This window comes from Cryphonectria parasitica (genome assembly GCF_011745365.1).
Source record: "Cryphonectria parasitica EP155 unplaced genomic scaffold M406scaffold_4, whole genome shotgun sequence".
Lineage (NCBI taxonomy): Eukaryota > Fungi > Ascomycota > Sordariomycetes > Diaporthales > Cryphonectriaceae > Cryphonectria > Cryphonectria parasitica.
This window is the reverse complement of record NW_024468912.1, coordinates 3,943,057-3,956,061: the sequence shown is the minus strand read 5'-3', so window position 1 is coordinate 3,956,061 and position 13,005 is coordinate 3,943,057. Positions and strand designations below refer to the sequence as shown.

The window sequence follows — 13,005 nt, the reverse complement described above, 5'->3', positions numbered from 1 at the left end:
GGATCATGCTCCGGGAAGGACCAGCAGGCGTTGTGCCGTTCTCCACGACCCCTGGCCTAGCACGTCTCTAGCCAGTATCCCTCCATCCCCGTCCAGCGGGCGTGAAGACCAGAACGCAGAAGAGCCCAGGTAACGGAGACACAGGCGCAGATGCAGGTGCAGCGCTTGCGGCTGGGTACGCTCGTTCCTCCATGTCCTCGTTTGGGCAAGTCATCCAACCCCCCTCCTCCGCTCTCCTTGCTGTTGTCTCTCGCATCCTTCACCCACACTCTTTTTTTCCTATCCCAACATTGAGCACGGATTGCTTTGAACAGCGTTTGGATTTCTTCTCCAGTTTGCTGTTCCTGGTTTTCCAGGGCGCAGACTGTTGCCATATTGTTGTCTAGGTGAGTCGATGCCAACCCTCTGCAGCGCTGGTCTGGCTGGGCATCAGAGCAACCCTGCCGCATTTCCATCGATAGCGAAGTCGCTGCCCTCCTGCTCGCCAGCTGGCCCGCTGGCCCGTTATGGAGGGGTGGACGAGCCTCTTCGCAGGTGAGAGAGATTGCACAGAATGCAGCCATCCTTCTGGTGTATATCCCGGGACGCAATCTGGTTCATGCGACAGATTCAATGGCCCCCCCCCCCCAGTCGAGAGCACTGGACACACACACACCCCCACCTCAGGGCAGCAAGGGCCCAGCACAAGGCTGCTTCAGACTTTGAGGGCTCACGATGCTGACTTTGACCAACCTCCAGGCATAGTAGACAAGATATTAGTTTCATTGCGGCCGTGTACGAGAAGATCGATCCGAAGACATCGTCGGAACCAATCCACACCTTTTCAGGGGGCTTGTTCTCACGTAACACTTTTACGAGGATGGATCCCAACGAGTTGCGATTTCGAGCCCAGCAGTCTCCACGAAGCGATGCCACCACGATGAACTCCCTCGTTTCTCCTCCTCGTAACCGCCTTTCCCAGACCTTCCAACAGCCCGCCCAAGACCCTCGATCCAACTTGTCCCGCCGATTCACCACTGACTCGGGGCGTGTACCAACATTGTCATCAAACATGGGCGCTCGCGGCTCAGATCAGGAGTACCAGGTGCGTGGTCGCGGTCGGTGCTTATGCGGTTGCGCGTCTGTTTCGGGCTGGCCCAGACCCCAGGCGAGGACCCAATATAAGCTTTATGAGCTGCTCTTGCTTTTTGACAGTTGCAGTACCTTTGTTGGTCAAGGATTGTGCTGACTATTCTGAAGCAGGAGATGCAGCGATTGCAATTGGTGCGTGCACTTTCGAACTTCCTTCGGCTCTGTACTAAAGAAGACCGCCAGGGCGGCGTGAAATGCTTCTTTGTGCCTCAGGGGACCCTGATGGCGAGTGTTGTTGCCCAGGAATGACAAATACTGACGGCGCAGCAGATAGAAAAGAAGCGGATGGAGTATGAGAAAATCCGGGAACAGAAGCGACTTTTCGAGGCTGAGATGGCGAAACACGAGGTGGAGCTCTCGCAGATGATGGAGGAGCACGGCAGACTTGCTGGGCATCAGTCCGAGCCAACAACACCCCCCGAGTATCGCGAGACCCCGACCGGCTTTCCTTCAATGTTCTCCAGGCCGAATCGGTATTCGTTGTCTAGCCTGACGTCTCCGCCCGGCATGACCAACCGCTCAGCACGATCGGGGTCCATCCTCGCATCGCCGCAGTCGGGCATCTCGCTGAATCGTTTTGCCTTCGACGACCAGTTACCGTCGTGGTCGCAACAGACGTCCAGAAGAAATAGTGATGAGGATGAGAAGGAGGAGGCTGTTCGCCAGGATCCTACGTCTCATCGCTCAACCAACGCGTACGTAGGCTTTTTGTTTTGTTCTGATGGCCCACTGGTTCCAAGTGGAAATGATCTTTGGGTGGTTAGTGCCCCCCCCCCCCCAAATTTGCTGGGCAGTTGGCATTGCACAACAGTCTCGCAGCAGCAAGGCAGATTGGGGCTAGCAATAGGACGGCGAAGGCGTGCTCTTGCTCTGGCCTATGCAAGCTGTAAACGCAAGCATACTTTTGTCGAGCAAAAGTGGGATTGAATTGTTTGGACCTGCGGCCGTCTTCCATCCCATCCTCAGACAGGGCAGGGCGCTCGACCTATTGTTCTTTCTGCCTCGACCTCGATCTTCCACCTCCTTTAATTGGACATCGCGTTTGGTATTGTTGCTTGCTCAACATTCCAGACGACCTGGACAATAGGATTGTTGGCCCCATTGATCAGTCTGCATTTTGAAGTGGCACATTGCACATCCCAAAACATCTTTTTTCGCAACTTATTGCACTCCCCCATTTCCTTCTTTCCTTCCTTTACCTTTCCTTACCCTTTTTACTTTCTCGACAACCCCCAAGCCTTTCCTCCCACTTGCACTTCTGCACCTCGCACCCATTTCCCACCTCTTCTGGCCATCTTTCTTGATCCACCTCTGCTTCGACCTTTTTCGCGCAGCAGAAACAAGTGCCACCTCCTGAGCATCGCTTCAGTCATTCTCATCTCGCAGCCACTTCGTGCGTCTAGACCGTTCGCACTTTCTTGTCTGTCCATTTTCGCCATCTCAATCTTTGGGGTGCATGCTAACTTAAACGCATCTGGGACAGTGTCAATCGGTATTCGATGCCCGTGACGAAATCTCGCACTGGGTTCTACGATATTGGTCTTGACCAAGCAAACACGACAGGTTTTCTGTTTGGCGACGACGACAACGCAGCTGAGGCCAAACTTTACGCCCAGAACAACGTCGAGGACAACTTCTCCTCTCTCGTCTCGCGGCCCAATATGGTGAGTGATCAGTGGATCTTGAATGTTGCCACTGTACCCTCACCTTGCCCTCGCCTTCCACTTTGATTTGGAAAGACAGCAAGCGCTGTTGGTCCAAAGCCGATACATACATTCCACTTCTTGCTCAGGCCAACTAGGGGTGATTTGAGTTTGTCGATTTCTTCCACTCTTCTCCATTCAATTCCATACCCTTCACCGAATCTTGGTCACTTCCAAATTCTTTTCTTCTCCTTAAGCCTCCGTCACTTTGTTCCCTTTACGCGAACGCTATCACCTGCGACCTTTACAGCCTCGGAAACTCTTGCACCCGACTCAACATGGTCTCGACAGAGCTTTGTGAAGTTGTGATGCTTGTAAATATTCCCTGCTCTCCGCACTTGTTCCAAAACTACTTCCAAGGAGCTTGCATCTGCGGATTCTGTTTCTTCCCGATCATCCTACCACCATAACTGCCGCCCTCCTCTCTGCTCTCCATCACTTCTTTCCCGTTCATTGAATTTCTCTCCCCTTGACTCGAGTCTTGTATGGGCTAATTGCGAACCACACACTCAATTCATCCTTCTTTCCCTCCTCGCACCCTTAACAACCTTTTTTAACCACTGTTTGTCAATTGAACGTAATGGACTCTCTGACCCCTGCTTCGCAGTCTTCCATCTCCTCCGAGACTTCAAACATCGGTGGCCGCTCTGCCGCCTACCGCCACTCCCTCGAGATGAAGCCCATCGACCAGAAGTTCGCTGAGCAGAAGTTTGTCGAGACCGACCCTCCTCCTCCCGCCACCAACAACACCACTGTACTTGCCACCCCTCCTAAGCTGCAGCCGTCATTCTCTGCCAACGACATTCCAACCCTTAAGACGGTGTCAGGCTCGACCGTTGGCAGCACCCCCAACCACGCTGCGCAGCAGCACCTGCACAATCACAATGCTAGCATGGGCCGTATTCCTGCTGGTGCCCTGCCCAACCGTCACAGTCGCGAGCTGTCTGCTGATGGCCGCGACAATGTTTCTGCCGTCAACTACCAGTCACTTGGCTCCACGCTGCACGCCAACGCGGCGCCCTTCGGTCCGGCCCTCTCCCAGGCTCAGGCTTCCCAGCCTGCGACTGTGAACACCATGGCCAGCCCTCAAGGTCTTGCAACTTACAACAATGCCTACTATGGCAACAACGGCTACAGCAGTGCTGGTACTCCCAGCTCTGTGGGCTTCAGCAGCCCCGCTGGACCTGCTGGACCCGCCAACTTTGCCAGCCCTGTCGGTCCCATGAATGGTGGTACTGGTTACCACGCTGTTCCTCTGCTGTCCGCACAGATGAATGGCTTGTCTCTGAACGGTACGACTGGCTACTCCAATGCCAACTACGTTGGCTACGGTGCTGTCTACGCCCCTCCGCAGCCTCGTGACAGTCAGGCCCGCATCATTCAGAGCCGCCGTCAGCAAGACAATGAGGGTGAGTGCATTGATGACTCCGCTGCCCGACACTGCTAACTTCTTCTCAGCTATGAGCCGCTTCAATGGTCAGCCCCTTGAGGCTTACGGTGGAAGCATCTATGAGCTCTGCAAGGACCAGCACGGCTGCCGCTACCTCCAAAAGCAGCTGGAGAACCGTGACCCCGAACAGATCCACAAGATCTGGCTGGAGACCTCTTCACATGTGATCGAGCTCATGACCGATCCATTCGGCAACTATCTCTGCCAGAAGCTCTTCGAGTATTGCAACGACGACGAGCGTACTGTCCTTGTCCAGAACGCTTCGAGAGACATGGTCCGTATTGCTCTGAACCAGCACGGCACCCGCGCCCTCCAGAAGATGATCGAGCACATCTCCAATGATGATCAGGTGCAGCTCATTATCGAGGCTCTTCGTGACCGCGTGGTCGAGCTCATCCAGGACCTCAATGGCAACCACGTCATCCAGAAGTGTCTCAATAAGCTCAGCTCCCTCGACGCTCAGTTCATCTTTGACGCTGTTGGCACCAGCTGCGTTGAGGTTGGCACCCACCGTCATGGCTGCTGTGTGCTGCAGCGCTGCATCGACCACGCTTCTGGCGATCAGAAGGTCCTGCTCATTCAGCGCATCACCGAGCACGCCGTGACCCTTGTGCAGGACCCCTTCGGCAACTACGTTGTGCAGTACATCATCGACCTGAACGAGCCAATGTTCACCGAGCCTCTGGTTCAGCAGTTCCACGGCAGGATTCCCCAGCTGTCGCGCCACAAGTTCAGCTCCAACGTCATAGAGAAGTGCCTCCGATGCGCCGCAGACGAATCCAAGGATATGATCGTGGAGGAGTTACTGACGCCTGGTGAGATTGAACGCCTCATCCGCGACTCGTACGCCAACTATGTCATTCAGACGGCCCTGGAGCACGCCACCTTGTATATGAAGAAGGAACTGGTTGAGGCCATCCGCCCCATTCTTCCTGCCGTCCGCCAGACTCCCTACGGACGAAAGATTCAGGCCAAGATCAACGCCTACGACTCCAACGGTGGTCGCCTCAACAGCGAGCAGGTGACTCCAGTCGACCCAACCCAGGGTCAGATCCCCCTTCGCCCGGCTCACCCGCGAGGATTGTCCAACAGCAACAACACATCGATCTTGGCTCCTAGCTACCAGAACGGTGTCAACGGCATCAATGGTGCCCGTGGATCTCAGGCATTTCCTTCCAGTTCTATGATCACGGTCCCACCCCCTCAGCCGCAGCGTGCTCAGCAGTTCCCCCCGCCTCAGCAGTTTGCCAACCGCATTGCAGGTGCTGGTTTTGCTAAGGTCAACAGCGCTCCAGCTTTTGGCGACGGCATTGCTATCAATGGCATTCACGCTTCTGATTCCTCCGAAAACGGAGAGCAGAACTTCTTCTAGTCTGCCTCCGTTGTATAACACTTGCGGTACGGGCATCGCGTTTTAGATCCCCCTTTGGCCATCAAAACAATTCGCATCAGTCCTCCCTATTCCATTTGCTTTGGTTTTCGGCTCGGCGTTTTGGTCACGGCTCACGGAATCGCCATGACAATGGCCCACGACGTCAATGAACTCATCAGCATCCGACTTTCTTCGATTGCGGACGATGGCTGGTTGCGATGCACTCGGTGGGCTCTGCCTTCCCTAGCAGCCCACAGTCGGAATGCACTTGCCTCGAGTCTCTCTGCATTGCATCGCTCGGAGCACTCCCTGCTGGGATAGAGCCTCATCTGTCCTCCTGGTAGTTACTCTGTGCAACAAATTTGGGGTTTTACGGCATGTTTCGGAGCCGCACATTGGACTGCTCCTGCTTTTTGCCCTTCTTTTTTTTCTTCTTCTTCTTTCTTCTTTCTTTTCTTTTCTTTTCTTCCAAAAGACGAAAGTTTGGGTTCGCCGGCCACGTGGAAGCACAGCTTTCTACTGCATTGGTTTCCCTCTGGCTTGGATCTGAACAACGGACCATTTTGGGCTCCTCATCTACTGGATCGGATCTCCGCCACCAGAACCGAATTTGCAAAATACTCTCGGATCATCCATCGTTCGGCCTTCTACGACATATGGCAAACAAAATTTCATACAGGTCATACAAATATTCTTACAGCATCTATTATTATGACCTGTACTCTATTTCAGCGCATTTCGAGACTCCTGTCACCTTTTCTTCTTCCCTCGATGCATCCGCACGAGGTCTTCATTGGGCTCGTTATCGTCCATCAATTTTTTCTTGGAAGGGCAGTCTCTGGCCTGGCTCTGAGGGTAGATAATCGCATTCTTCGGGATGCGGAAGTACAATACCATTAGAAATTTTTGATCACGCTCAGTCCTCCACTGCCTTGGCCCTCCTTTGCCTTGACATTGGTGAATGTGTGATTGACTGAAGTGAGCCTGCTTCCGATCTCTTCGTACTCTTGAGTTTCTTAATCTCTTGTAGTCCGTTCTTCTTCAACCTGGCATCTTGTCGAGCCTGAATTTCCTTTTGTTATTTAGACGTAGTAAAATTCATGAGTAGTCTTCCCCGACAGTCCGCTCCGTACATTCTCGTCCATCACCTCCTTCGGCCTCATGCTATGACCCTCCTGCGGCTTGTCTACACACCTCTGCTCTTTATAATCGGTCGTTTACATGTGCAAAGTAATGCCTGGGTTGTTTAAACAGTGTAACACCAGACTGATTTTGCTTACACAGCATCAGCGGATGCAAGAAGGAAACAAGGTTCTGGGTCGGGCAGCAATGCCGTAAGTCGTGGTATTTTCGATTTGCTCTTTTTGTTTTGCTATCGTAAACGCCCAAGATCCGCATCCATGCAGTGCCCTGAAAATGAAATGACCCTCATTTTGGTTTTGACCAACTCCCTTGCCCTAGTTTTTACAAACCAGGAGAAAACCTCGAGGAGCAAGAGAACCATAATCTCCAGTCCAAGCAATCCGAGATTCCACCTAACATCACCCTCCCAAACAGCAGCCGTATCAGGGGCGAGCCGCTTATCGGTAACGCCACAGGGACAGGGTGTTGTGCTTCTTCCAGGTCTTTCTGCGGCCGGCCTTGGTCTTGGTGTAGCGGTGGCCCTTGTTGAGGCCGCGGGACTTCTTGCCGGTAGCAGTCAGGCCACGGGCCTCGCGGTGCTTGTGGACGGGGTTGACGATCCAGTTGATGCGGGGATCGATGCGGATGGCCTTGTGCTGAGGGTCAACGAGGATGACCTCGTAGTACTTATAGGTGGAGTCCTGGTTGATCCAGTACGAGTTCAGGACGCGCAGGTTGGCGCAGCGGCGGCCGACACGCTCCTCGGCGGTGGCGGCGAGGGAACGCTGGTACTTGAGCTGGTTCACACCCTGGTTGGTAGGCTTGCCTGTGGCGAGGGAGAAGAAAGGAAAAGAGTCAGTCCCAATAATCGCTCGCGAGATGAGATGGGGGACAGTGGCTCTAGAAGAGCGAGCCCCGTTTCTGGTGATGGAGAGGACGTACCGTAAGTGGCACCCTTGGGGACAGGGCGCTTGCGACCACCACGGCGGACGCGGACGCGGTAGATGACATAGCCCTGCTTGGCCTTGTATCCAAGGCGGCGAGCCTTGTCGGGGCGAGAGGGGCGCGAGGCGCGGTGGATGACGTTCAATTGACGGAGCTATATTGATGCACTCTCAGCAAATGTTCACAGAGTGTATAGCAGAGACGGTTCGTTTTCCTTGCTTTGCTGCTCGACCAAGACGCCCTTCTCAGGGAGAAAGGCCATCTCGCGGTCTCAAAGCCAGAGAGGAACAAACGTGGGCCCGTCCACAGGTTCTGCGCAATTGAAAATTTGTGTCGGCGATTTCAACGTACTTCCCAGCAGCGAACGCGCAGCAGAAACTGCAGGACATCGCTCTGCTTCTTCTTCTGAAGCTCCTCGACGTCTGTAATATTCACTTCGTCAGCGGAGTGTCGCTTTTGGATCACAGGGGAAAAGGTCGGTCAGGCGATCGAATCGGGGAGGCTTCGTAGGGACGTACACTTAAGGGCACCCATGGTTGCTGTCGATGCGCGAAAACGTCAATTAGCAGTGATTCAACAAAAGAGCGAAGATCGTAAGGTCCGAGGAAAAAACAAACATACCAGATTTGAGGGTTGAATTTGACCTGGGTTGGGTGGGTTAGTGAGGATGTCGGTTTGAGAGGGTTGAGGAGAGAAAGTTCGCAGCAAGCCTTAGCAAAGCAAATTGTTCCTGTGGCTCCACGCCAATTGGTCGGCTGGGATCCACCACGTTGCACGTGACCATGGCTGAATTTCGGGTGCCAACCGCTGAGAAGGAAGGGGTTAAGCAGTGCCCCACACATATGGAGACGGCCATGGGGTTCAGTTATTGTGACAGAGATCGTAGGAATTCAATTCTATATTAACAGCGCCTTCCAACAACATATTGGCTTCGTGTGGGATGGGCAGTCTCTTTTTCTTCCTTCCGTTCTTTCTTCTTTATTTTGTACTTGCTCCCTGTGACAGGCTGCGAGAGAAGGTCTCTAGAGCAATGACTTTTTTTAGGATGTTCGCCCATCTCAGCCTCTAGTCAGTGACTTCAAAAGCCTGAGCCTGATCCTCCAGTAGAACGGCTAATAGACCTTGTCCACTAACGAATCGACTCTGACTGATACCGTAGGCCTTGGCCATGCCCAAGCCAGGTGTCTGGATTATACTCACTAGACTCCCAAACGCCTGGTAAAGTAGCTATTCCTTTTCATTTCTTACTAAGACACTGTGAATAGCGAACCCATCTACCAATGTGGGATGGTCCTGACTGGCCATTCTCTTCTTGTCAGAATGCCCATGCATGCGGGATCCTGTCAGATGTCATCCGCTTGCTTTCCAGATACAGCAATGATGTCCATTAGCTTGTCCACACAGATGACGGCCTGTTCTCCCCAGGTTGGCGAGCCCTTCATCAACTTCTCGGCGCTCTTCAGATGCATGTCCAATGCTATCTGACCTGGCCCCTTCAAGGCATCCCAGGGTGGAGTCAGCAAGTGACTCCGTTCTTCAACATTCGCTAAGAGGTCGACGTTATGCTCGATGATCCTCTCGCCATACTGAGCACCGTAGAGCAGGACTTTCTCCGCCTGTGACACGTCTTCGCTCCATATAGCTCGCATTTCTTTGAGTTGCATATTCCCCTGCGCTACAGTCCTGACGTTGGCCTGTTCGTGGGCGGCGACTAGGTCACGGCAGGTCTGCAAAATTTCTCGGCTAGACTTAGCCAGTGATTCATCTTTAGGAGAGTTCAGCGCATGTTCCTTGGTAGTGCCAGATCTTGCAGAACGCTCGATACCGGCGCAAGCCTTGTTGAGAAGCTTGCCGTACCTACAGGCCGCCTCGTTTCTGGTAGAGCAGTCAGTCAACGGTCTCGAGAACATGGGATGTGTGCCACTTCTTACAGGTCTTCGCTAGACTTGCCGAGGAGAGTCTCGGCAATCTCCCGCTTGGTCTCGATATCCTTCTTGAACTTGTCGGCAAACTGAATCCTGTCGTTTCTCTCCTTGTCTTTGAATTTGCTCTGCCATTCGGCCCAGGATTGGAACTGCCTTTGCGGAGTGTCAGCGTGTCTATTGTGAATGGGAAAGTGTGATGCATATGCATACTTATTGGTCTCGGGTCCTGGATCCTTGTCGTCGTTCTTGGTCCGCGATGCCAGTGCGCGTCTCTTCTTTTCCGGCTGCTCCTGCGGAGGGCCCCACGGATCATCCTCTTGTCCCGTGGTAGCTGTGGGTGTGGTCAGCAGCCACTTTCTTGCAACTCGTTGTGGGGTAGCAAGGGTTGCTGACACTTGGTCTTCCTCTTCGCTGTTTTCGGGGGCATGCTGGCGCAGCTGAGTGAGGTGGGTTTTGTCTAAGTTTATTGCCAGAAAAGAAGTGAGTAGTCAAGCGAACCGCATGTGTTGACTGACGATTGGAAGATTATACCCTCTAGTGTGGGAAAATCATGAGGGACGAAAGATCGTACGGGTTGAGTCTCAAAGTGGAATCGGATTATTGCGTTGTACAATGCTCGTAGTCGTTCCTTCCTTCCCGGAATCATGACCTCGAGCAGCGTGAGGAAGGCACAAGAATCAGCTGGGCACTCCTCCCCGCTCATCCCTACTTTGATGCCACTTATCATGGGGCGTTATTCTTCTCCCTGCCTCTTTCAAGAAAGATAGAATCCACCATGACGGAAACTCGCCACTCACTTTCCTCCGTATTATCATACCTTGAGCTATCCTCTTAGGCGCGTTATGCAAGTCGAGATTCTCAAGACATTAGTACATAATCCGTAACGATTCAGTTTGATCATGATCAAGTTTAGTCAATTTAATTATGACACCAAGGATAAGATTATGCAGGCCTGGTCCCAAATTGCTTCCAACATCACACCAGATACTGAACCATAAAGTTCTCTTGTTAGTATCTCCCGAGGGACCGAATAATACTGAGCTGTCGACCTGGCACGCTGGCCTCCGGTAAAATCACCAGCTTAACGCCATCAGAGCACCAAAAGTTCCGTCTTCATGGTAGGGCCATGCACATGCAAGTATCGGTGTGCCTGTTATCTGTCTTTACCTCAATGTTCTAATCACAGTTTTCTTCTAGCACATATCACATTCATTTCTCTATCGCCCAACATGGCACAACACTCAATCAGAGCCAAAACACTCAGTTTCCCCCCAACATGGCCGCTTACATTCGTTCTCTTGAGGGTAATGAAAACAGAGTATACGAAATTCCATCCCAAAGCCAAATGCCCTCTCTTCTCGTAGGCGGCCTCCTCGACGCATGTGCCTTTGGCAGTCACATCAGCCCGCGCCAGCTGTTCGACACTTTGGCCGAGTCTTCCCAAGACTGTTCTGGCAACGATTCCAATGCCAGCAGCTGCAGTCTCAACGGCTACTACGATACCTTAAGTCAATAACATAATCGGCCTCTTCACATGTGCCCGTGACTGCACTATAGACCATACCACACCCCGCTGCGACGGCGGCTCCCTGGTCTTCATGTCTGGCGGCTCCCAAGCTGCCCATACTATGCGCTTTTACGATAGGTCTATTTACTTAAGTAGTCGAGTGACTATGGATAGGTTCGAGGAGTTACTTGGAAGTATGGGTGCAGAATAAGGTTGGAAGACGGTGAGGGAACAGAAATCTGGGTCGGAAGGAATTATCTGGTTACGACACTGGTGGCTTTTTGTTTCATTTCATATACCTAGACATACACTTCTTTTTTTCACGCCCAAAGAAGTCCAAGAACGAATGTGCTCATCTTACTCATAGCAGATCCCGTGAGGCCGCTGGCGGGCACGTTGTGGCAATGAAAAAGCACAAGTAAACTGTACTATAGGTTCCAAGGCCTCATGGCTTCCAGTCCAAGCCTGTCAGACAGGATGCAAACTCATATGCCCGATTCCTGCTCCCAGAACTGGGCAACCGGCCCATGCAGACATAACACCCTATTATTGTGACGCGGAGCACAGCTAATGCACACATGACGAAGAGACTGGACCGACAAATACCAATTACCAATATGTTGGTGGTTTGCAAAGACGAAAGGATCTAGATCGCTCAAGAGCAGCAAGCCTAAGGAGTCTAGAAGGGGCCGAGAGAGGAGGGGATACAGGGGTTATCTTGAGACTTGCAGCTGAGCAGCAAGAATATTAGGGTATGTGATTTGATCAGCTCTCAGTCAATGTACTATTGATCACGATTCTGCTAACGCTACGGCATCAGACCTCATCTATGCCAATGCTTGAGCATTAGAAGTGTCTTACTCGCTGGCAAGGAGGTCGAGGCAGATCAATGTTCTGGTTCAACATGCATCTGGGCTCCCATCTTTCTTCCCGGGCAGCCAACTTTGCCATTCAGGAGAGCATAACGATCAAGGATTTGTGTGCGTGTGCGTGTGTGTGTGTGTGTGGTACTCAGCCCGCCCAGGGGGGCCTCCTGATGGTGCCCGGCCTCCTTCTCACTGCATGCCGCGATCATACCCCACCTCTTTGGAGGACCAACTCCTTCCTTTGGGTCGCCCTGGGCTGGCACGGTAATTATTATGCATTCAGACAGAAATACTATAATGCGGTGGCATGCCGGCAATGGCAAGCGATGTCATCTCTAGAGCAAAAGCATATCTCGGAGCGACTGACCCCTTGGAGGAGGGGAGTGTTCTGCAGGGATGATGGGTTGGGAAAACAAAAGATTTCATGGATGATGGATGGATTGGACGGACCTATTCACCGCTCACGGAAACCAAATACCCACCTGGTATACTTCTAGTACTATCAATCGTTGACTAGTAGTCGCAATTAAGGATTGAATTATATTTTTCTATTTTATTCTTGTTAAATTAGGTGCGTGAGTGAAAGGCAGGTTTGTGAATCAGTTAGATTTGTGTCCACTAAACGCCCTCGGGAGGACTACCATAGTACATAAATTGCTATTATCTCTGCCTTCCTATAATACTCCGTGATTCGTACTATGTACCTACGGACGCTTCGGCATCGCCAATCTAAGACCCAGGTTCCGACCAAGAATCGCGTGCGTGGGTAGACTACAGTATACTTTGGCCCAGGCTTTTGCAGGCACGACATTGAGACGGCGGGCCCTCAAACTTCAGCCATGCCGCCTATTAACAGATCGACCGGCCCTGTGGCCACCTGGGATGGTCTGACAGCAGCCGGCAGCCGCCGAGCGGTTGGTGCACAGAAGTGTGGGCCCCATCCTCGTTGCTTTCTGTCTCATTTGCTGTGAGCTGCCCAGCCAC

The 13,005-nt window shown here is 52.5% G+C and overlaps 3 protein-coding genes across 3 annotated transcripts; 1 reads left to right on the top strand and 2 right to left on the bottom strand.

Moving 5' to 3' along the window:
* Positions 1-859: 859 nt before the first annotated feature.
* M406DRAFT_346267 (uncharacterized protein) lies at positions 860-6,571 on the top strand (the record flags this gene model as incomplete). Its single annotated transcript, XM_040922171.1, has 7 exons — positions 860-950; positions 984-1,084; positions 1,402-1,826; positions 2,615-2,795; positions 3,442-4,243; positions 4,293-5,526; positions 5,572-6,571. 7 exons carry the CDS (start codon positions 860-862, stop codon positions 5,654-5,656), a joined length of 2,919 nt encoding a protein of 972 aa, XP_040777244.1. The 3' UTR covers positions 5,657-6,571.
* Positions 6,572-6,970: 399 nt separating this feature from the next.
* M406DRAFT_356268 (60S ribosomal protein L15) lies at positions 6,971-8,390 on the bottom strand. The gene is made up of 5 exons (XM_040923398.1): positions 8,345-8,390; positions 8,242-8,262; positions 8,075-8,145; positions 7,721-7,877; positions 6,971-7,604 (listed from the first exon to the last, which is right to left on the bottom strand). Exons 2-5 carry the CDS (start codon positions 8,255-8,257, stop codon positions 7,237-7,239), a joined length of 612 nt encoding a protein of 203 aa, XP_040777243.1. The 5' UTR covers positions 8,258-8,262; positions 8,345-8,390; the 3' UTR covers positions 6,971-7,236.
* A 398-nt stretch (positions 8,391-8,788) lies between these two features.
* On the bottom strand, positions 8,789-10,075 carry M406DRAFT_68640 (uncharacterized protein; the record flags this gene model as incomplete). Its single annotated transcript, XM_040925185.1, has 5 exons — positions 8,789-8,950; positions 9,097-9,598; positions 9,655-9,822; positions 9,859-9,979; positions 10,042-10,075. 5 exons carry the CDS (start codon positions 10,073-10,075, stop codon positions 8,789-8,791), a joined length of 987 nt encoding a protein of 328 aa, XP_040777242.1.
* Between the last annotated feature and the right edge of the window lie 2,930 nt (positions 10,076-13,005).